Source organism: Syngnathus floridae, chromosome 6, assembly GCF_059516105.1.
Source record: "Syngnathus floridae isolate MCC-2025c chromosome 6, RoL_Sflo_1.0, whole genome shotgun sequence".
In the NCBI taxonomy this organism is placed as follows: Eukaryota; Metazoa; Chordata; class Actinopteri; order Syngnathiformes; family Syngnathidae; genus Syngnathus; species Syngnathus floridae.
In genome coordinates this window covers 6,494,984-6,517,337 of record NC_142418.1, presented here as the reverse complement: position 1 = coordinate 6,517,337, position 22,354 = coordinate 6,494,984, and the positions used below count along the sequence as shown (strand labels likewise).

The following is a 22,354-nucleotide window of genomic DNA, read 5'->3' as shown; positions in this document are numbered from 1 at the left end:
GATGATGTGTGCGCGCGTGTGTATATGTCACACAAGGCCTGAACAGCAATAAAGAGAACAGCCTGGTCGACATCTGCTTAGAGACAGCAGATAAGAGCATCGATGTACAGTTATTTTTCTTTTTCTCCATCTCCATCCTGCAATTTCCTCGGCTGTGCTGTGTAATTAAGAGTCAAAGACGACCCCCTTCAACCATTCCCAGCATGGCTTTGCATTCCATCTCCTACTGTGCTGCTGCTGCTGCTGCTGCTGCTGCTATTTTCTTCCATCTCTCTTTATGGGATCTGCAGCATCCTCTAAAGCTTGCCTTGAGTACATTTTTGCGCTATTAATCTTTACTCATGATAGCTCACGTAACTATTAATTAATTGATATTTGTAAAATATTATTTGATCGCGTGTGAAATAACCAACGGCCAATAGAAAAACATGACACGAGCGTGGTACATCTATTTACCGAGCGCAGTTTAAAATGTGACATCATGCCAGATGTTCAATATAAATGGTCAAAACACCATTAATGCTTGGCACCATCCAGCCATCACTCTGCTGGTTCAACCAAGGCTAGCTAGCAAGGTGACCCTGAATCCCAGTCTGTAGTTGTGTGTCTGTACTTATAGGCATGCGTGTGTGTGTGCGTGTGTGTGTTACATGTGCTCAAGTCCTGTAATTAACACCGGCCATTAATGAAGTCCAGCTGCTCAGCAAGAGTACTGAGTGCCAGCCAAAACCTGCCACAAATCACTCCCCTCCCGACACCGCGCAATCCATCCTGTCCCTCGTCCGGGTTCCTCATTCAGCTTAACGTTCATAAAGCTGCTTCCCTTTATTACACTCGGTTTATTTCTTGTTACTCGCACAAGGACGTGAGATGGTACTTGACACAGTTTGCTTTGGTTTATTTGTTAGATAGCAGCAGGATGACACAAAACGGACTGGGGAAACTAGATGAAGGCATAAATAGAGAATATCTACAAAATACTTAACATTGGCCATGCAAAGCCTTCACCCCCCCCATGTACAAAGTAGTTCCAAATGTAACAGCAACAATCAAAATACCAAAACACACCATGACAACTAGCATATAACATGTATAGAATAAAGCAGTGATTCCCAGCCAATGTGTCAACCACGTGAGGCCAAGAGAGATCATCAGGGGGAAAAAAATATATATATATTATTTATGAATAAGGAATGTATTTTTGTTGGGACATATACCGTATTTTTTTAACTATAAGTCGCGTTTTTTTCATAGTTTGGGTGGGGGGGCAACTTATACTGAGGAGCGACTTATATGTGAAATTTTTCATAAATTTTCAAAATTTAAAAAAAAAATGGAAAAAAAGTGAAACCGAGATAAACGAACCGCAATGTAGCAAGGGATTACTGTGATTTGAATTTCAAGTGACGCAGTGCGGCGCGATGCGGCGCGGCGGTTGTTTACATAAAGGACAAAGATTCGATCACGGGATGACGAAGATGACGAAGAGCCCCACGTACGACCGGCATCATTAGCGGCTTTGTTTGTAAGTGACACGGAGGACGAAGAGTTTGAAGGATTTAATGATTTGGAGTGACACAGAAGGTTTGAAAAACTATTATGGCTTTTACGCACACCCGGTCCTACTCTACGGAGCTCTCTTTCACTTCCGTGGATGGAAGTCAGGGGCCGGCGCTCGGCCGGGCGGCTGTCCGGGGACGGTGGATGGGGCTCGGACATGGCTTTTACGCACGCCCGGTCCTACTCTACGGAGCTCTCTTTCACCTCCGTGGATGGAAGTTGGGGGCCGGTGCTCGGCCGGGTGGCTGTCCGGGGACGGTGGATGGGGCTCGGACATGGCTTTTACGCACGCTCGGTCTTCTTTTATGGAGCTCTCTTCCACCTCCATGGCTGGAAGTGCCACCTCCGGGGATGGAAGTCCACGCCGCCACACACCTGGAAGTCAACGCCGGTGCTTGGGGCCGTGTGGCGGTGAACTATTTATGTTATAGTCATTTGATATATTTTATTTTGTGTAGCAACTTGTATATGTTTATATCATTACAGTTCAGTAGTTGTCGGCTCGTTGAACTCTTGTTTTGTTAAATAAAGAGCCGTTTGCCAAACCCACGTCTTTCCTTGTACTTTGTTAACGCTACAGTATAGTTATATACTAGATCTGTGGAATAACGACGAGGCTGACGTCAGGGCGCACGCGCGGCGTTGTTGACAAAGGACGAGGAATTTGAACGTTGGATTTAATGATTTGGAGTGACACAGATGGTTTGATAATATTATTGCTTATATAATAGATATTTGATATATAATTTATATATTGTTATATGGGCCTGTGGAATATTTTGAAGTGCAAGCGCCGTCAGCGGCGCGCACCCATTGTTGACATAAAGGACGATTGATGGATTTAATGAATTGGAGTGACACAGATGGTTTTATAAACGTGTTATTTATGTAATAGTTATTTGAATAACTCTGAATGTTACGTCAAGCCCGTTCTCAGCTCTTCGTTTGTGTTTATGTCACGTTAGCATACCTATCGTTTAGCCTGTTGTTGCTCGTTCATGTCTATTCTTGGTGTTGGATTTTGTTGAATAAATTTCCCCCAAAATGCGACTTATACTCCGGAGCGACTTATATATGTTTTTTTTTCACGTTATTGTACATTTTATGGCTAATGCGACCTATATTCCGGAGCGACTTTTAGTCCGAAAAATACGGTAGGCAGAACATCATGTGTTTAATTAAACAGGGGAAGTCAATTTGTGAGTAGACTGCAATGATCTTCAGTATTCAGTTTGGTTGTGTGGCATGATTTGTTTTGTAAATAAATAAAGCAAAGTAAATCTAATGGGTTTCCTAAAGTTTGGAAAATAATGGAAGATGGCATCAAGGGAAGATGGCATCCATATACTATACTTGTCAGTAAGGTTGTGAGAGAGCTGGAGCAAAATCAAGGGTACTCCCGAGACTGCTCGCTAAACAATCGCATTAGTGGGTCAAGAAAATGACATAAAAACAAATAAATGCATTTAAAAATGTCTCTTTTGGTGACACTGCCTCATTTTGTTACAAACATATAAAATTCTGTTTTGACTACGTCTAGTCTTTAATCACACTGTATTTAAATTTTAAATAATACCCTGACACACGAACGTGCACACACACGAACACACACTGACTCCCCACCAGCTGTGACAGATGCGCCTGTCACGGCACAAAATGAATTCAAAATAGTTAGCAAATTAAGCAGCGAGTTAATTGTTGCTTGGCCTATGTTTATGAAGCGCATAAAGGCAAAGAGCCTTGCAAAGGAGAAGCTCGACAGCGTGTTTTGCGCGCAAACGTGTTTGTGTGTAAATGTTTGCCAGCTGGCGCTGCCACACCTGGATGGCTTGAGTTAAGCGCGAGAATACAAAGAGGGAATGCAGGTAGGGTAAGCTATAGGCTAAGTATACGTAGTCGGCCTTCAGTACACTCAGGAAACACACACAGTACATGCACAAAGTTCAAGAAAAGATATCAATCATTCTTTGAACATAAAAGTTAAGTAAAAAGGGTGCTGCTTGTGCAAATATCCTCCCAGGATCACATAGATGACTGTCTGGCTCATGTCTCTGCTGTCTATTTGTCAGTGTGTCCTATTAGGTTTCCAAACAGCTTGTAATGACTGGCAATAAACAGCAGAAGTAAGAAGTAAATCAAGCGAGAAGACGACAAAATGAGCTCTCTGGGGGGGCTGCATGCTCCCGGTCTTCAAGACGCAACACAAAACACACACATGGAGGAAGTAATAATGCTGCATAGGTGTTAATTTGTGGTTGAAATCTATTCTCTAGCAGGGTAGATACAATTACACTAAAGAGGAAGTGCATGCGGGTCACTGGATTGGTGACTGTCTATCGTGTTCAAACAATCGAAAGACAAGAGTGGATTTTAACGCACCTAACAATGAATATATCATCAAGATGGCTAATTCTATCACAGCAAAATCTCAGATCTTATTTAATTTACAATCAGTCCTATTTCAACTTTCATCCTCCCCATCTTTCATCTAGCCCTCTGTGATCCTCCCTTCCCAGTCCCTTGTCCCTTCATCATCACTCCCTCTCTCCCTCTGGTGTCATGGCTCGCTGGCTCCAGGTGGCGGGGGAAGAAGGGAGGAAGGGATGTAGAGAAGGATGCTAGATGGATAGATAGATGGAGGGATGGATGAAAGACATGACAGAGGGGGAGGGCGGACTGTCATCTGCTCCTACGTTCATACCATCACAAGACCGACCAACGTCAACATCCCTGAGCAGGACCTAAATGTTAAGATTTTATAAGCTTGTTATTTGAAATGATTAACAATCATGTCAAAGATTCAGAATCATGATATTTATTTGGAAATGTGGGAGGAAGGTAGAAAAAAAAATAAGCAGACCACTAACCCAGCATGCTACCTACCTGTAAAAAAAAAAAAAAAAAAAAAACTTGGGGAGCAATTCTTTTTTCTAGATGTTCCCTGAGTTGAAGTCTCTTGAGACCCGCTGACATCACACATAAGACATCCTGTGAGACTTTAGCAGGAACGCTCGCGGCTTTCATGTTACATGCTAAACCTCTCAATTAATTGCCTGCCGCAGCGAGGGCAACTAGGGGTCAGTGTGTAAAATGCTTTTAATGCTTCCATCATTTAAGAAACAACAACTCATTTAAACACATCCACAGAGACAAGACATTTCCTGTGGTGTTTCAAAGTCTCTCAGACTGGACGCTTGCGCCTATGATGGGATTAGCCATGTTCCTTAAGTACCTTTTCTTCTCCCCCAGTTTATTTAAGACTTTAGTTAGCTTTGATACTTGCTGTTGAGGAACGTTGGCAAATCTCCCTATGCTTGTTGTGATATCAATTTCATGTAAGACTGGTGAGCCTAAGTGTTTTCTTAAGTACAGAGCATTAGTGAAGTCACACACCGAGAGGGGAAAAAAAAAACGGGGCAGATTAGTCTAAGGCTTATTAGTTCAGGTGCACCAGGGCAGAAGAAAACACCAATGTGTCTGGCTGGTAGCATAAAAACACACACACACACACACACACACACACATGAATAAACCGCGTGCCACATTATTCACCCCCTTTCACTCTAAAAGCTTCTTACGCGCCTCATTAAGTCTTGGGTGACACAGAGCCAGAACCAGGCCAGACGTCGCTTATTGCCACACGTATACAAATATATATCGTTGAGTGTATTCAAGTGTAAGGTCGCGAAGCATAAAGACACCAGCGAGACGCTCCAACGCTTCCACCGCAAGCTAATAGAGCGGCTGACTACATGTTGACTTCAAGTTTACGATTCTGAACCGGCAACCGCATATAGAAATGATCCTGCTGGGTTTATTTAAGGGCTTGCTTCCCGCATAGGGTCTCATAAATGGACTGAGTGTAGTCAACAGCACACGTTAAATATGAAGCCATACTGCAAGGACGCACCCTCGAGTTACGGGTGATTAGGAAGTCATCAGTAGAATGTGATTGGGTAATGTAAGAACATTAATGGACTACGCTAATGAAAATAGGGAAGTAAAGCTCATCCCGAGGACACATCATTAGCGGGTGCTCCCCACTGGGAAACTCTTAGATCCAGGTGAGTGGACAACCAAATACATTTGTGTGTGTCTGCGTGGGTGTGTGTATGGAGTGGGAGGGACAATGAAGCATGCAGCTGGGATTGGGAGAGTGGACGTGGAGAGAGGATTAACCGTGCCAAAATGTGCCCTGTACAATAACCCCCCCACCTCCTCCCATGTGTTGATGTTTTAAAATTACACATTCTATATAGTATTACTGCTTGATCATGCAGTGTGATGCAAGTCATAAACTGTCAATGAGATGCTGATGGGCAAGTGAGGCAGCGGAATGCTAGCTGCCTTGCTCAGAGTGTGAGACAGAAAGGGGACAAACCTTGCCGACAGGCGGGCTCTTCTACGGGCCATCCCGATGGCAGGCGGGGTTGGGGAGAGTGGAGGAGAGAACGGGCACTGTTAGTAATACGTACCGTTAAATGTTTTGAGTGAGCGTCTGGGGACGGAAGGAAAGCGTGTGATAGAGTATATTTGAAGGGTGTCTCGCAAACTTCAGAAAATGACTAATTCAAATTCAACAAAGGTTGAAAATGAGTTGACAGTAAAAGGTTTTAGTCTGAAGAGAAAGCCTTATCAAAAAAAGCACAATTAGTATGCTAATTGGTGACTTGCACTGATTAGAGGCAGCAGAAGTGGAGGGCGAACATCCAGCCCAGTATGTGGTCGCTGTGTGCGTGTTTGGAGCAGACACGGCTTCGTGTTAAGCACGTGTATTGAGAGAGCTGGTGCAAATATTAAGAGTGTCTTACACATGTTGGAGAGGTCGGGCCTCATGCTGCGGAATTCAGGGTGAGGTGATTAGTGGGACATTAGCGTGCAGGCAAGGACTCGGGCGCCTGTGTGTAAGTGTGCGGTGTGTGTGTGAAAAGGCAGACGGTAGAAACTTTCAGTGGAACACAAAACTCAACATAAAAAAAAAAAAAGAAAAATCATCAATCTGCAGCTGAATGGCACAAAGTGACAATTACTGTTTTTTTAGTCCCGATTACAAACAACTAAAGAAAGCAATGGTGATAAACTACAACGTGCAAGCTAAAGCAACAGTGGCTAAATCTTACAAAGTTTAAAAAGATATATTAAAAATGGCATTGAGAAATATTTGAAAATAACTACCAAAAGCTTACAACTAATTCTAATCACTCATCATTTACTGACTTGCATGTGGTCACCATAAAAGAACATACAAACACTTAATCAGGGTAACTGTATTTTAAAGTGACAACTAACAGCTTCTTCAGAAGCAGTAAAAGGCCATGAAAAAAAAAAACACATGAAAAATTGAGTTCCTTTTAATTGCCTGTAGTTAATTGTCAAGTGCATCTCAAACTAGAGGTGACGAAAACCTTTTTATAAAGTGCTGCCTTGAGCCGCAAAAAGCTGCCGTCCAACTCAAACTAGTGCCGCGAGGGCTTCTTCTTGACAAGACACGCTGGACCTCGACTTCTTCTATCGGCCCAAACGTTGTCTCTCGTCCTCTTTATCTGACAGCGTAATTAACAGGGCCGCGGGGGGCATCATGTATTTCCCATTGAGCCATGTGACACTCACATTATTTGCCTTGATCTTCTCCCTGCAGTCAGTCAGAGCTGTGATAAGCACGAGTATGAGTTACAAATTTGGCTTTTTGTAGAAAGTAAGGTCGCCAGTGAGCAGCCAAAGAACAAAAAAACCCAAAAAACAACGTAAATACTGCCAACATCATTTGATCTTGAGGTTCCGCTTTCCAGTCACCAAGTAAAAGCTTCCCAGAATAATCTGCCTCAATTTCATAATTACTCTGCGTCACACAATTAACATGTTAATTAACCTAAAACCACGTGCGGATTGATCAAATAGGAAGAAGGAGAAAAATTCCAAGAAGATAAAGGAGAGAGAAATGGATGTGCTGAAGGTTAAAATAACCAAAGAAGAGGAACATTGTGTATTACACACAAGTAGACGGGAATCACGTTGTTGTGATGTATTACTAAAATGTGTCAATAGGTGTGTGGGTGAAGCACAGGGTCTGCGCTTCACGTCATGTCTCCAGACATTATTGGGCGATGTCAGCAGACTACGAACGAACACCCACATCTTATCCCACACACATTTTTTCCTCCCCTCGAGAACCACTCATGAGTCCACCTCGTTAATCTCCATGACGACAGAGATGCTAAGGCAGCAGTTTTAGTTGCAAAAGGAGAGAAAGTGTCTTGGTAAGTAAGGGTGAGCTCATAAAATAATAACCAAAAAAGTCGACTTCTAACCACTGAGGATGTTTTCGCTTAAATGCTAAAGGTCCTTAGATGATTCGTTTATTGATTATTAAGTTACTCTTTCTGCAGCGGGCGGCTATAGCTTGCTAAAATTCAACAATGCAGAAGGTCGGAGTCGACATATGCAATGTCTACTTTTAAATACACTTAAAAATAAAAGCAGGGCTCCCCAAATTGAAAGTTGAAACCTAGCTTAGGGTGCAGCTCATTTTGTGATTGAGTTGATGATTGTCAGCATAAAATGCAATTTTATTGATCATTAACATTTCTGTGGAATGTTGCTTTTTTTTGTTAATCACTGTCCAACGTTAATTTTATGACAAATCTCCAAATATGAATAACATTTCAATTGCAGGTCTCGAGCAGAAAAGGTTTGGAAAATAGCATACACAGAATTCAAAACACTACAAGAAGCTGCGTCAAGTTTAACATTCATACTGTTATCCGCGTTTGCGTTTGTGTGTGTGCGTGAGTGTTTTACACAGTGGAAACATTGCAGCAATATTACACAAACACACGAAGGTAAATGTTACACTGTCATTAGCCAAGACTGGCAACACACACACACACACACACACACACATACACACACACACACACACACACGCAAACACACTTAATGGAAATAAGACGAAAGGGGAGATATGCCTCACTCACCGATCATGTGATTCGCAACATGAATCTGGATCTCTCGCTCCGTCTCAAATGTCATTTGGCACTTAATACATTGGTAGGTCTTTTTCTGCGAAGAACACACATAAAGAAATTCTCTGTTAAAGAGTCAACACAGAAATCTATATTCGTCTTGTATTAGTGCGAGGTGGCCGTGATATATTAAAGAATGCTGAATGTGTTTCTCATTTGAACAAATTGTCATTGATTTGGAAAGATGCTAAGGCTACAAGCCAGAATCCCTAACACAAATGGAATAAAGGAACCAAGTGTGTACAGGCGAGAAATAAAAATTATACAAAATTGGACAAACAAAGCGAGAAAGAAGCAGAGGGCCTGTTTACTCATTCACGGCACACAGCAATCACTCATGCACAAACATAAATACACTGAGGCCCCAATACCACCGTGTCTTTGCCGTTTGCACCTTGATAGACATGCATGTGCACGTACACACACACAAACACACCCACAGCCCATTTGGCCCTCTCTGTGCTGTCAAGCTATGCTGAAACAAAGGTGGAGGAAAGCTAGAGGGTCCCTGAAAACTGCCTCCCACACACAAACACACACACGCACACACACACACAGGCAAAAAAAAAAAAACAACAACACTCAAACACAGACATGCGGCAGGTCCCAAGGAGCCTGACTGTCAATATCAAGTAGAGCACGCAGCTCCCATCATGCCACAGCACACCCCAGCCGCAGGACCCAGTGGGCAGACCCCCACCACCCTCCCCTCCCCACCCTCACTAACAAAAGCAAACTGCAGAAAACAGCAGCAGTGCAACAACAGCAACACTTCAGTTTTGAAAGAAGTCCCCTGAACCTTTTTTTAATTGTCCATTTGTTTGTCGCATGAATCGTAACGTATCTTCCCAAAACGACAGGTGTTAGTGATGACATCTCACCTTAGGTGCAGGCGAAGCTTCCGCCTTCTTCCCCGCTGAACTCGTTTCGGGGCTGACCTCGGGGTGATCGGTCTGGACATGACTTTCTAAATCCTCCAGGCTTTCGAACTTCACCCCGCACTCGGGACACCTGAGCCCAGACACGGGTTTCTCTCCCTGCGTGTCCCCGGGGGTGAGAGCCCCTCCTTGGTTGGGGCTCTGGCCATTAGTGCCCCTGATGGAATTGAAGATGGCATTTTCTCAAGTGATTTTTAATCCAGAAATGCATTAAAGGGTTTAATGCAATTTTGATCGGTTTTCAGTCTACAGCAAAATAATGGATGAGAATGTGAATCTGGAAAAATTCCAACCTAGTATAAAAATGCAATTTATTGCAATCTCTTGCTAGAGGAATATCAATGAGCAAAACAATAGATGCGATGCTAACTATGACATAATACCGCATGGGCGTTACCTGCTCATGCAGCTGGCACAAAGTCCATAAGGCAGGCCGTTGACATCCAACTTCACCAGCTCTCCTTTGTTCTTAAACTCCTTTAGGCAGAAGGCGCACTTATACAGCTTGTGATGCTGCAACTGCCCGTTGGGGGAGGAAGAGGCCGAACCGTTCCCTGCTCCGTTCCCAGAGCCCCCTCCGGTTCCTCCCAGACTCGAACCAGTGGAGAGTTTCTGCATGTGGAAAGTGCCGTGGATCTTTAGCTCCAGGGTGGAGGTGACGGTCTGCATGCAGACGACGCAGCGGAAGCCCGTCAGGGAGTTTCGGAGGTCAGGGTGCATCTGGCAGTGCTCTATAAACTCCTCCTCACTGTGCAGGGGCATCTTACAGATTCGACAGGTTCCCGTGTCCAGGCTTTTACTGTGAGTCACCTGTGAAGGGAAATGTGTTACACATGGGAAAGATGTCATTTTAATAAAGCACAAGGTCATAAAAATGATTCTCAAGGAAATAGCGTTAGATGGGAAGACTTTTTTTTTTTTAAAACAGACAGACGTTAGAATGAAATGGTAGATTTTGACAGGGAGCTAAATATTTGAACGTGCTTAAGGTGTAAATCTTCCACTCAATCACTGCATATGCATACAGTCACTGGCGGAACAAGAGAGGGGGCCGCAAGGACAATGTCCCCCCTCGCCCCCTAAAAATATGCCCCGAGTCCCAGTTCAGATAATTGACGTTTGGGTATTTTCAGATTTTTTGGTGAGAATTTATTACCGTATCTGTCCTCTCTAATAATACTAATAATAAAAATAAATAAATATGTAAAATAATAATAATAATAATGAATTTTTGCCAGCATTTTTTGAAGAATTCTTTGGGTTTGTAAAAACAATAACAACAAAACAATTGTTTTGGGCCCCACTGAAGTATCCTTGCCTTGACCCAAGGGAGAAAATCATAGCCAGTTCATACAGTAAGAGGCTCTGATTGCGTAATCCTACCTTGTGTTCTGTCAGGGTTAACAGAGAGGGGAATCGTTCACCACATATTGGACACATGTAGTGTTTGGCGGGGCCGCGGTGCGTCTGCGCATGCTCTCGCAGCCCGGTCTCAGAGAAGAACGTTCTGGAACAGATGTTGCACTTGTGGTTCCCCTTGATGAAGTCGGCCTTCTTTTTTCGAGAACCTGGCCATTTGGTAAACATTCACAATTGACATTGTCCTGAGAGTGTTTATCAATCCGGCATATGATTCAAGTTGTAAAAACAATTACCGGCATCATCCTCTCCCGGTCGGATGTTATGATCACGCAGCCGATGGTTCTGAAGAAGCGACTCCATGGTGTAGGCTGCTCCGCAAATGTCGCAGGCGTACATGGGCTCAGAATTGTCCAGCTCCTCCTCACCCCCGCTGGCTTCATGGTTATTGGCCGTGTCTCCTCCCACCCCGGCAACGCTGTTCTTCAACATGTTCTGGAGGTCGGCTTGCTCCGCAGCCGCCACTGTCGTTCTCTCCACAGCGCCTGCGCCTCCAGCGCCGGCGCTTGCTCCTCCTCTCTTGACCGACTGAGTCAGTCCATTCGGCGTGCCGTTCTGACTACTGCTGCTCCCCGTGCCACCACCGTTGCCGGTGATGCTGCCCCCGTCGAACATGCAGTGCTTCTCCCTGAGGTGTCGTTCCAACAGTGCGATGGCGTGGAAGGATTTGCCGCAGAAACGACAGGTGAACTTCTTGCTGTGAGTGGTGATGTGACACTGGAGCTCCACCTCCGTTCCAAACGTCTCTCCACAGAAGATGCACTTCCTGGGCTTGAGACCTTTGAGACACAAACTGGATTACAGTGTCTGTTTTGGGGTGTACCGTGGTTTTTATCCTCTCATTAATTAACCAAAAATGATATTACTGTTCATTAAATCTTGGATAATCTTCATGTTGACGTGATTTTTTTTTTTTTGATTAAACATGCAACAATTCATTATTTATAGCAACTCAGTTTTTTGTTTTGTTTTCCCATTTGGATTTGTATGGTGTATTTGTGAAAGCACTACAACTGTATAGTATGTACACTGGCAGGTGTACCTGCTCCGAGCCCTCCGGGGAGGCCCGGCCTCTGGCCCACGTGGTTATGCTTAACATGAATCTGAAGTTCTGTCTCCTTCCTGAAGTCCCAAGCGCAGGCTGTGCAGCGAAATAGCTTCTTTTCATTGCTGTGCTTCACTGCTAAATGAACCTAAACAACAAATAGAAAGCCAGTATGTTACACCGCTACTTATTCAGGCAGAAAAAATAAAATAAATGTTGCTCACTCACCTGTATCGAAACCTTGGAATCAAAGACCTCCTGGCAGAGTGTACAATGGTACAGCACAAAGGTGTGCATGTCCAGCAGGTGCTTCTGCAGATCATCCACCGAGGAGAACTGCTTGTCACAGCTCTCGCACATGTACTGAGTCGATGTGGTCATGTAGTGCACAGTCAGGTGTTGCAGCAAGGCCTCCTGGGATTCAAAGTCCTCTTTGTTACACTGCGGGCACGACTGGCGCCGCAGTAGCATCTCCAAATGGGACTTCAGGTGTGCCTGGAAGCCTTCAAAGCTGGCAAATCGCATATCACACTGGTTGCATGGGTAGTCCCCGTTGCTCCCGATGGAAGGCGTCGAGTCCCCTCCCACTCTGTGACGCTTCGGGGAGGAGATCTCCACATCAGAGGAGGAGGGGCTTAAGTCAGCCACTTTTGCCTGTCTCTTGTTGTTAGCTAATGGAATGTTCTTGTGGTTCTCCTTTATATGCTTGGTGAGCTTGAGGAGAGAACCGAAGATTGGAGAATTGGTGCAATACGGGCAAGAGTAAACCTGTGCATGGAAAATAAGCTTTTAATGTCCTTGGAGAGTAAATGCAGCCAAAATTGCCAGCTCACATATATTATTCAGGTTGAAATATTTTAGTATCCTCAAAAGGGAGATTAAGATGATAAATCAACAGTTAGAGTGCATTTGGTGGCCTCATGAAAGCATTTTATCGCAACATACTTGAAGTAATTGTTCATTAAAAAAATACTGTGCACAATTTTGACTTTATCCCCCACTTATTTACCTCCATGAATGATTGGGACGCGGACTGTAGCACAGGCGACTCCAATTTGGCCACCGCTCCAGCAGAGGCTGCTCCGCCCGCCACCGCCGAGGTGCAGTGAGTCTGCTGAATGTGTTCAGTCAGCGAAGACTCCGTCAGGAATCCCATGGAGCACTGGTTGCAAAAGAAGGCATGGTTCCCCTCTATGGTGAAGTCACAAAATGTTATTGTTACTTAAATATAAGTAGGGAGTGTATTATTTGGTGTTTACATAATTAAGTAAATATTTCATAAAAAAAGTAATATAGAATGGCTCTCTTACCTAATGTGGTGGACCCCGCCATAATCCCGCCAGGCAGACAGTGTGACACTCGAATGTGTTCTTGCAACGAGTTAATGTCACCAAACATGTCAGGGCAGTAGTTACAATGAAACGCTGTCACATTGGTAAACTGCAGAATGGGAAAAGCCGCTGCCGCTGGGCTGGCGGTTCCTCCGCTGGAACGGTGGGCTTTGCGCACATGCTCGTTGAGGTTGTAGAGCGTCGGCAGTGTGTCCAGGCAAAGCTGACACGTATGTGTCTGCTGTGGTTTGTCAGCGTGGATGGTTTTTAAATGGATCTCCAACACTGCCAGGCTATTGAAGTCTCTCTTTGAGCAGTAAGGGCAAGAGTAGGTCACTTTAGCCCAGTTTCCTCCTCCACCTTGGACAGTTAAAAAAATACAACTCAATTAAAGTCAAAAAGTCAAAGTCAAAGTCTGCTTTATTGTCAATTTCTTCACATGCCAAGACATATAAAGAGATCGAAATTACATTTCCCACTATCCCACGGTGACAAGACATAGTACACAATATACATACAAGTAAATAACACAAAAAAGTAAAAACAAGACTGCACAAACAATGAATAAATAAGAGCGATGAACAAATAATAAATGAACAAATAACATAATAAATAAGAGGAGCAAAAATGGAGCAAGCGTGCATACAGCAGACAGTCAGAATATAGCGCAAAAGTATAGGACGTTACGTAGGAGGGGGGAGAGAGTTCAGCATATCAAAGCAGTACGAGCAGCTCAAGACGTACCTCCACCTGGATGAACTAAGCTTATCCCCATCTCTTCCCCACTGTCGTTGCCTCTTCTGCGGCCTCGTTCACTGCCCTGGCTGGGCTTCAGGGTGGAGTCAGGGGTGGATCCTCTCTCCAGGCTGGCACTGGAATCTGGAGTAGCGGAACTCATTGAAGCAACACTCCCCAATGCGGGGTCAGGACTGGCAGCACTGTGATTGGAAGAGTCGGGCTGGCGGTGGCTGTCTAGGTGACAGTAGACATCTTCAACTGAGGGGAATTGTTCCAAACAAACAGGACATCTGCAGATAAAACAAAAAAAAAAATCACATTAAAATTCTTTCTATTGCTTGTAGAAAGTGAAAAGGAATGTTCTCTTGTACTTGTGTTTGCGGTTTGCATGCTGTGCGTCAATATGAGTGAGGAGTGAAGCCTCGTCGAGGAAGATATCCGGGCAGTGGATGCACTGCAAGTCGGCTCGGTCGGACAGCTGGGGATGCCTGGTCAGGACGTGTTTCTCAAGCTCATCCGTTTGGCTGAACGTCTCCTCGCAGTAATCGCACATGTACAGGTCCTGCTCCAGGTCGACCTCTCCTCCAGCTCCCTTTTTGCCTCCGTCCTTCTCGCTCCTCAGCGCAAGGTGCTCTCTGTTCTTGCGGTGTGCCTGCGAGTGGAAGAAGGCAGACAAAAGTCTTCAAAAGATGATCTTAGCAAATTGTGTTTTGCATGACTGTATTATATCGTATACCTGCATGTGGCTCTGCAATGATGAAGTGGAGGAGAAGCCTCGTTTGCACACACTGCACTTAAATGGTTTGCTGGAGCTAAATGTGCGGATTCACAAATTACACTCAGGTCACATCTGCCAAACTTGTGATCAATTAAAAATTTAATAAATAGCAAACATCTAAAATACGTAATATAGGAGACACTTTTTTTACCTGTGTGTTTTGAGATGAATCTTTAAATGGTCAGAACGGGAAAAAGCGGCTTCGCACTCTTGGCAACTATACTTTTTATCTCCTGCGTCAGTTGACAGATTGAGAGGGGACAATTAGCACATGCCATAGTAAATAAAAAATAAATGAATATTGGGTAAAATATCAACTCTTGTACAAGCTAACATTCTGAGGGGTTATCTAAGTGCACAAGTCAAAATCACTGTGACGTTTCAAACATCCCTTGCCCTAAAAAGTCAACTGGAGTGGCGCAGATGGAACATTATTGATGAGAAAAGAGTAGAGCAGGTCATCTACTTTGGTCATAATTATTTTTTCCGAAATGAATTTCTTATGGAGGACTTTCTTGGCATTTGAAGTGCTCATTCTGCTTTTTAGAAAATTCCACAGAGATTGCAACCACTTGTCATATTACTAATTTAATCATGTTATTTTTTCCCACAATCTGCTTGTAACATCAATGATTACTTACAAAAATGATACTTTGTTTCTTTGGCTAAGCATAAAAGGCAGAATGAGATTCCTGTGTTTACCTGTGTGAAGTTTGACATGGCGGTCTCTGCTCCGCTTGTGTTTAAAGAGACGGCTGCAAAAGGTGCACTTGAAAGGCAGCTTGTCACTGTGAATCTGTTCGTGGCGCTTCAGGTAGCTTAGCCGGCTGAAGATGAGAAAAAACAGGCGATGTAAAGCACTGGATGATAAATACAGTATTGTTTTGTTTTACCAATTGAACTGAAATGTAGTAGGTACAGTCAATAAATCATAATACAGTTGATCTAATACAATTATAAAATGGGATTCTAATATATAGATGCATTAAAAATAGGATAAATAAGTGAAGAAGTAAAAATATTTTTTAATTGTGTTGTTTGTCAAATTTTGATTTCTGGAGAAGTATGGGTTTTAATCATATTATAAAAAAATATAAAATTTCTCCCTTTCTGCATGAATAGTTATGTATATACAGTGTGACTTTCACATATCTAAATGAACTACTGTGATAAATCTTTCTAAATTATTGACTGTAAAACAGAATAATAATCATCGTGTCAAAGGCCTCTTTTTGGATTTATGTCCAGCACTGCATCGTTTTAAAGACATCTGAAATTACTGTGAAAGTGTCAGTGGGGAGTCTAATGTGGCAAATTTGTACCTGAAGGACTTGTCGCAAAACTGACACGGGTATGGTAGACCCGCACCTCCTTCCTCCTCGCCACCGGTGGCCATGCCGAGGTCGCAACAGCCATCGGGCATCTGCGAAGGCGACGCCACATCTTTGCTGGAAGGCGAGGAGGGCACCCAGGACAGCCCCGCTGGGTCATCATCGCCGTCTAAGAAAAACATTAAGAATGGGTTGACAGTGTTGTTGTTTTAAGATACTTCAAATTGATGCGCCACTAAATAGGAAGAAGTACATAGCCACAGGATTCCCGCCCAAAATCACAATTAGAGCACAGGCAGAGCCAACGGGTAAAACAGGCAGCATTAGAATGATTAATAAGAAGTTACATCTTTCTTGGAAGGCAAGAGGCAGCCTGTGGGAGTTCTCAAATGAGAGAGAGAGGCTATAAACAAAAAAAAAGTAAACACATTTATCCTGGTTACACACACGCCTGCAAACACAGAAGGCAAATGAGGGTGGCAGAGATGAAGAGAAAGAAAGAGAAGAAAGACACATACTCCGGCGGCGGCGGCAGTAGCAACATCTAAATAGAAGGCTCCAAGAACTATGTATCCCCGCCGGGGCCCAGAAACAAGGACAGAGTGTATTTTCTCTCCCTTCGCCCTCCCTCTGCAGCCATCCCTCATTCCATCTCTCCCCTCCCAGCCCTCCATTCATCCCCGAGGACCAGAGATCCGCCTCATCATATTTTCATTAGGGCCTTGGCAGATTGAAACGTCTGAATAGTGATTAGGAGATATGCCTGGCTGAGAAAGACTGCTTTACACACTCCCTATATCTCAACTACGTTACATGCTAACATTGCTCTTTTTTGCAACCTCTCCCTTGACTATGTAAGAGGTTAGATCCTGTGCAGTCTAGCACAGTGGCAACAGCAAGGCCACGGCTTTTTAATAGACACTTCAGGAAAAGGTTTAACATGACAAAGAGGAGGCTGAATAAAGCACGCTTGTTCTGTTCGCCTTGGCGTGCAGAGCAAAGCAGCGCAAGTAAGGCTATTAGCATTTGCAAAATGGATACAGCAGACGTTTGCTTTTATCTGATTGCTAAGCAAAGAGAGGAAAATAAGGGAATGAGAGATGAAGTCACACCGGTATTACGGCAATGGCGACGCACGAGTCGACATTGGTGGCGACGTGTTTCTCCGGATGGTTTTGCAAATTTTACTGACGTGCATCGTTTTGCCTCAACCAATTACAATCATGCTTGCTTACACGTGTGTTTGTGTGTGTGTGTGTGTGTGTGTGTGTGTGTGTGTGTGTGTGTGTGTGTGTGTGTGTGTGTGTGTGTGTGTGTGTGTGTGTGTGTGTGCGTGTGCGTGTGTGTAGTCCACTGTGTACTGCATTATAGAGAGCGCCTGGAAACAGATTCCTGCCTGTGATGAATCGATTGCCGGAAAAAATGTAGGCACAGCGACGTGCAAATAGAACTCTGCAAGGTTTGCGGGTTAAAAAACAAACTAGAAAACCATGAATTATAAATTTAGCTAGTAAAAAAGGGCTGAAGAAGAAAAAGTATTACTGAAATAAGACAATATAAGTGAGTGAATGAGACTGAGCTCAGTGGCCTAGTGGTAGAGTGTCCGCCCTGAGACTGGAAGGTTGTGGGTTCAAACCCTGGCCGGGTCATACCAAAGACTATAAAAATGGGACCCATTGCCTCCCTGCTTGGCACTCAGCATTAAGGGTTGGAATTGGGGGGTTAGATCACCAATTGATTCCCGGGCGTGGCACCGCTGCTACCCACTGCTCCCTTTGGGGATGGGTTAAATGCAGAGACAAATTTCACCGCACCCAGTTGTGTGTGTGACAATCATTGGGACTTTAACTTTAAACATCAAACTGAGGTCAAAAAATATATTGTCATTAAAGTAGGGTGGGATGTAAAAAGGCCAATGGGACCTAACAACATAACATTTTTTTTTAACTAAAATTCAACTAATCCAGTGCCATGACCTGACTGTCTTCTTCCACCCTGCAGTGAAAGAACATATAACGTTTTCTTAAGATGAAACCCATGAGCTGCAAATATGTGTACAATAAAAAGAGCAGGGGCCCCAAAAATGAACCCTGTAGAACACCATATGGCAGTGGGGCACAGCAGGACTGAAAACCCCAAAAGCTCTGTCTGCCAGGACCTAAACCACTCCTCTAGAGCGCTACAACTGATGGCCAACTGGTGCTACAAACAAGCCAAAAGACTACTGAGGTCCAACAAAAGAAGACACACTTAGTCCCCGGTGTTATTAGCCATTAAAAACTCATAACACGGCTGACTGTGCTATGGAGCATCTTAAAATCTGACTGTAAAACTTCAAACACATCCAAGAAGGATTTCAACTGAGTGTGCAACACTTTTTACAGAATTGTTGAGGCAGTGTGGAAATGGATCTAAAATTTCATTGTAGACCTTGGTCAAGACTAGGTTTCTTGAGCAGGGTTGGACCACACCATGTTGGGGAACTACACTAGAAAACAGACTGCACAACTAAATCCATGCCATAAACCCAGTGTTAACGATTTATATCCTTAAAGTTGTTCATAAATCCGTCAAACATACACCAAAGGGAAAAAGAAGCAAAATTCAAAGCTTGTTTTCTCCTACTGAAGATTTTTTTTGTCTGGTTTGGTTTCATCTTGGTGAAATTAAATTGGAATGGGAGTCACAGAACACTGTCCCTTAATCTTGGTATGTTGGAGTCTGACGGCATGGCGGAAAACACAAAGCAGATGGAGCGAATTAACTCATTTTAAAGGCAGTTCAAAGTATGAGTCGGTGAGGTTGGATTCATGTTTGTGAGGTTGCGAGAAGGAAAGAAGACATGATGAACGAGAGGGACTGAACAGAGACGGACTGGGTCAGAGCATGAGGGAGAAATCACTTTTTGAAGGGTGGGGTGGAGGGGTGTCGGGGAAGAATGGGAGGGGAGATTAGCGTCATTAAAGAGCCTTAATCCTCTGACTAGCGTGGCTGGCGCTAAAATGGAGGATCACACGGCTTTTTAACGGCGTCTTTGTCAGTCGGCCACGAGGGGACCTGGCAAGACAAGGCCGAATGGTAAACTGGGAGGAATTGGGAGATGGGGAGGAAAGGAAAGGGGGGGGGGCAAGAAATTTTCAGTGAAATGTTAAATTATAGAACAAACCTCAAGAGAAGAGACATTAAGGGTGGATGGATGTTGCGGCTTTTTTTCGCTTTGGGAGGAAAAGTAGAAAATGTAGTTTAAAAGGGGGAGGGGAGATGACGGGTTGACACATACTGTTAATATCCCTACCTTTTTCTTCTTCTACGAGAGAGGCAAAGTGGAGTAGCGCGGCTTCCCAAGTGTGGTCTTTAACTTTCTTTAACCACTTTAACTTTCACTCTGCACTCTACTGGCATGTCAGTCTCACTCTTCAGTTTTCATCCCTCTGTCTCAGACTCCGACCATCCGTCCGTTTGTCCATCCAGCCGTCCGTCCGTCCGTCCGTCCGTCCGTCCGTCCGTCCGTCCGTCCGTCCGTCCATCCATCCATCCATCCATCCATCCATCCATCCATCCATCCATCCATCCATCCATCCATCCATCCATCCATCCATCCATCCATCCAACAACACAACCACATTTGCTGAAGTAGGCCCGATACCTTCTATTGCTAATCATACACCTTTGTTCACTAACATCAACACAACATCCCTAAATCATGTTTAATCGCTAATACACATACATATAAGTCTCAACAACACAAACAGCTCTTCATACTTACCAAAAGCAAATGACTGTGGTCATCCTCCCAATCTCAATCCAAAGATTTTGGAGCCTTGAGTGAGGCATGGAATTGTTTCATGCTCAACAGCGAAGGATGATTTAAGGGTCACCTCAATTTGCCCTTTATTTTTTTTAACTCCTTATAACAGCCACTGCCTTTTTTTCTTCCTACCAATTTGCCACTTCCATCTCTCTATTTGGCCATTGCGCCGAACACCGCCTTTGCCCGCGGGAACCCTGCTGGCCTCCTCTCGCTCCACCTTCCTCACCCTTCACCCTCTACCTTCTCTTGCTCCCCGGCTCCCCTGGGGCAGCCCCAGGCTGCTCTAGTGTGAGTGCAGACAGCCCCGGACTCACCATAGGGAGCAGAAAAACAACTCTGCACTCTGGGTAGCCCGGAACACACTCTTGATTGCCTTCTTTAAAAAGAAAAGAACCTGAATGAATATAACCAAATTGTGCTGCGGGGGGAAAAAAATGCAGCATAGCGATTACCAGGGAGGAGGTCAAAATACTAGATGTGATTGGACTTAAAGAAGTTGAGAACAGAAGTGAAAGCCCTACCTGTTTCTGTAACCATCATGTGAGTTGGCATGGCAACTGATCAGCCAATCACAGCTTTTTGGTTGCTATGAATCATAATAATTGCACAGCGGGCAGGTGAATTTGACCAGTTAGATTGTTTGGTTGAAACTACCTGTTGCGTAGTCTGATGATACTGTAAGGAATAAAATAAAATAAAAAAAAGGTCACCGACATTCCTACAATACAACATAGAGAAGACTGATTCATTTCACCACATTCTGTTCTACAATCATGTTTCTCGGTTTCTGGCCAGCAATTTTGCACTTCAAATGGAAGCATTGGTTGCTCACATATGGCTCCATGCAACCCTGGTTTATGCTTGTGGGGGGCACAGACCTTTGCTATCCTCCGTGCAATTCACATGGGATGCAGTCTGTCGGGACAAGTTCACATTACATACAGTAAAGAGGACAGACCGAAAGGACGATAAAGCAGTCTGTGCGGGCGTGTTGAGCCCTTGACGATACTAACGGATGGATAAAAACACACACAAATACACACGACGCAGGCAGTGGGGACCCTCACCTTCTGCCCTGGGAAAGGGTCCGGCTGCTTTGGACGCTTTTGGGCGCCAACTGCTCCATATGGACAGTGTGTGTCTGTTTGTGCCAATGTTTTTTGAGGGCAGAAGGTTAGGAGGAGGGCTGACAGTATACATACTTTGTGCAGATAACAGAACGCGTGTGACAATACATGTCACAATTAAAAATAAATAAATAAACCTGAGTACGAAAAAGGGTGTCATCCAAAGTAATGAACAGCACACTATATGGTAAATATTATATATGTTTTTTTTCATAAAATAAGCTATGAGATGCAAGAAGCCCAAAAAATATAAATATATCACAAAAATGGGAAAGTTCGAATCAATATATTGTGAAAAAGATCAGTTCAGCAAGTATCAAAGCCTTAAAGAATTTTTTTCCTCTTTAATTGGTTTTGGTGGATTTTTTTGTGTAGAACCTGTTTGAATTCCAATCAGCAATACTTCATTGTGATTATATTAATTTATCAATTTGTCAAAATTTAGTCAGAGCAGCTATGTCACAGATTTTTTTTCTTGAGAGACAAAATCCACACTGCTCCCTCCTCTGTCCCACTTTTTGTCCATCTCCTTTGCTGTTTGTTCACTCAGAAATGAGAACCAGGTGCTGGGCAGCGTGTTAGATAAACAACAACACCATTGCCAATGCACACAAAAACACCACATATGGATTTAGGTGTGTTTGTGTATTAACACAAGCACGCGCGTACAAAGGTGCGGTCGCCCCGTGTGCAACGATGGCTCGCGGCTATATCATCTATTTATAAGAACGAGGTCTGATGGGCTGACTGGCCGCTTGTTAACCAAAAAACACGTTTGTCATAAAACACACCCACTGTACATATAAAAAAAAAGAAAAAACACATAAAGAAGCCCTCAGATGTTTACACAAGCATTCGTGTGGTTATAATCACGCGCACGTACTTTTGAAGTGCTACTTTGTGCATAATATTGGATCATTATCATTTAGCTAGAGCATCCTGTAGATTCTCGAGTGTATTTATGGAGATATAAGCAACATCTAGATCTGACTGGATATTGGGATGTATTCGCCGTATTACGCAGATGCAAACACTCAAGTCCTTCCTCATTAACCTATGTGTAAGTGGGACCTATAAATAAGTGATGCAGGCAGCTGGAGCTTGCCTTTCAAAACACAAACACGCAGTTACAGGCATACATGCACAGGTAAACAAACAAACAAACAAACAAACAAACAAACAAACAAACCCATTTTGGCTGTATGAATACAAACGCACATCAGTAACCACCCGGATAGGAAATTTACTGAAGCT

General features: G+C 43.8%; 1 protein-coding gene across 2 annotated transcripts in view; it reads right to left on the bottom strand.

Annotated features, from left to right (window-relative positions):
* The window catches only part of znf423 (zinc finger protein 423), a 90,573-nt gene that overhangs the window by 33,245 nt on the left and 34,974 nt on the right, over positions 1-22,354 (bottom strand). Inside the window, exons 4-19 of one of the 2 annotated variants that reach the window (XM_088377498.1) lie at positions 16,154-16,331; positions 15,534-15,658; positions 14,983-15,064; positions 14,790-14,865; positions 14,425-14,705; positions 14,060-14,343; positions 13,295-13,675; positions 12,994-13,175; positions 12,213-12,752; positions 11,982-12,132; positions 11,176-11,718; positions 10,904-11,088; positions 9,918-10,330; positions 9,464-9,677; positions 8,535-8,619; positions 5,942-5,962 (exon numbers count right to left, since the gene is read on the bottom strand). In XM_088377498.1, coding sequence (XP_088233624.1) covers positions 5,942-5,962; positions 8,535-8,619; positions 9,464-9,677; positions 9,918-10,330; positions 10,904-11,088; positions 11,176-11,718; positions 11,982-12,132; positions 12,213-12,752; positions 12,994-13,175; positions 13,295-13,675; positions 14,060-14,343; positions 14,425-14,705; positions 14,790-14,865; positions 14,983-15,064; positions 15,534-15,658; positions 16,154-16,331 — 3,741 coding nt within the window. The remainder of the gene's footprint in view (positions 1-5,941; positions 5,963-8,534; positions 8,620-9,463; positions 9,678-9,917; positions 10,331-10,903; positions 11,089-11,175; positions 11,719-11,981; positions 12,133-12,212; positions 12,753-12,993; positions 13,176-13,294; positions 13,676-14,059; positions 14,344-14,424; positions 14,706-14,789; positions 14,866-14,982; positions 15,065-15,533; positions 15,659-16,153; positions 16,332-22,354) is intronic. The other variant, XM_088377499.1, reaches the window with a different exon arrangement.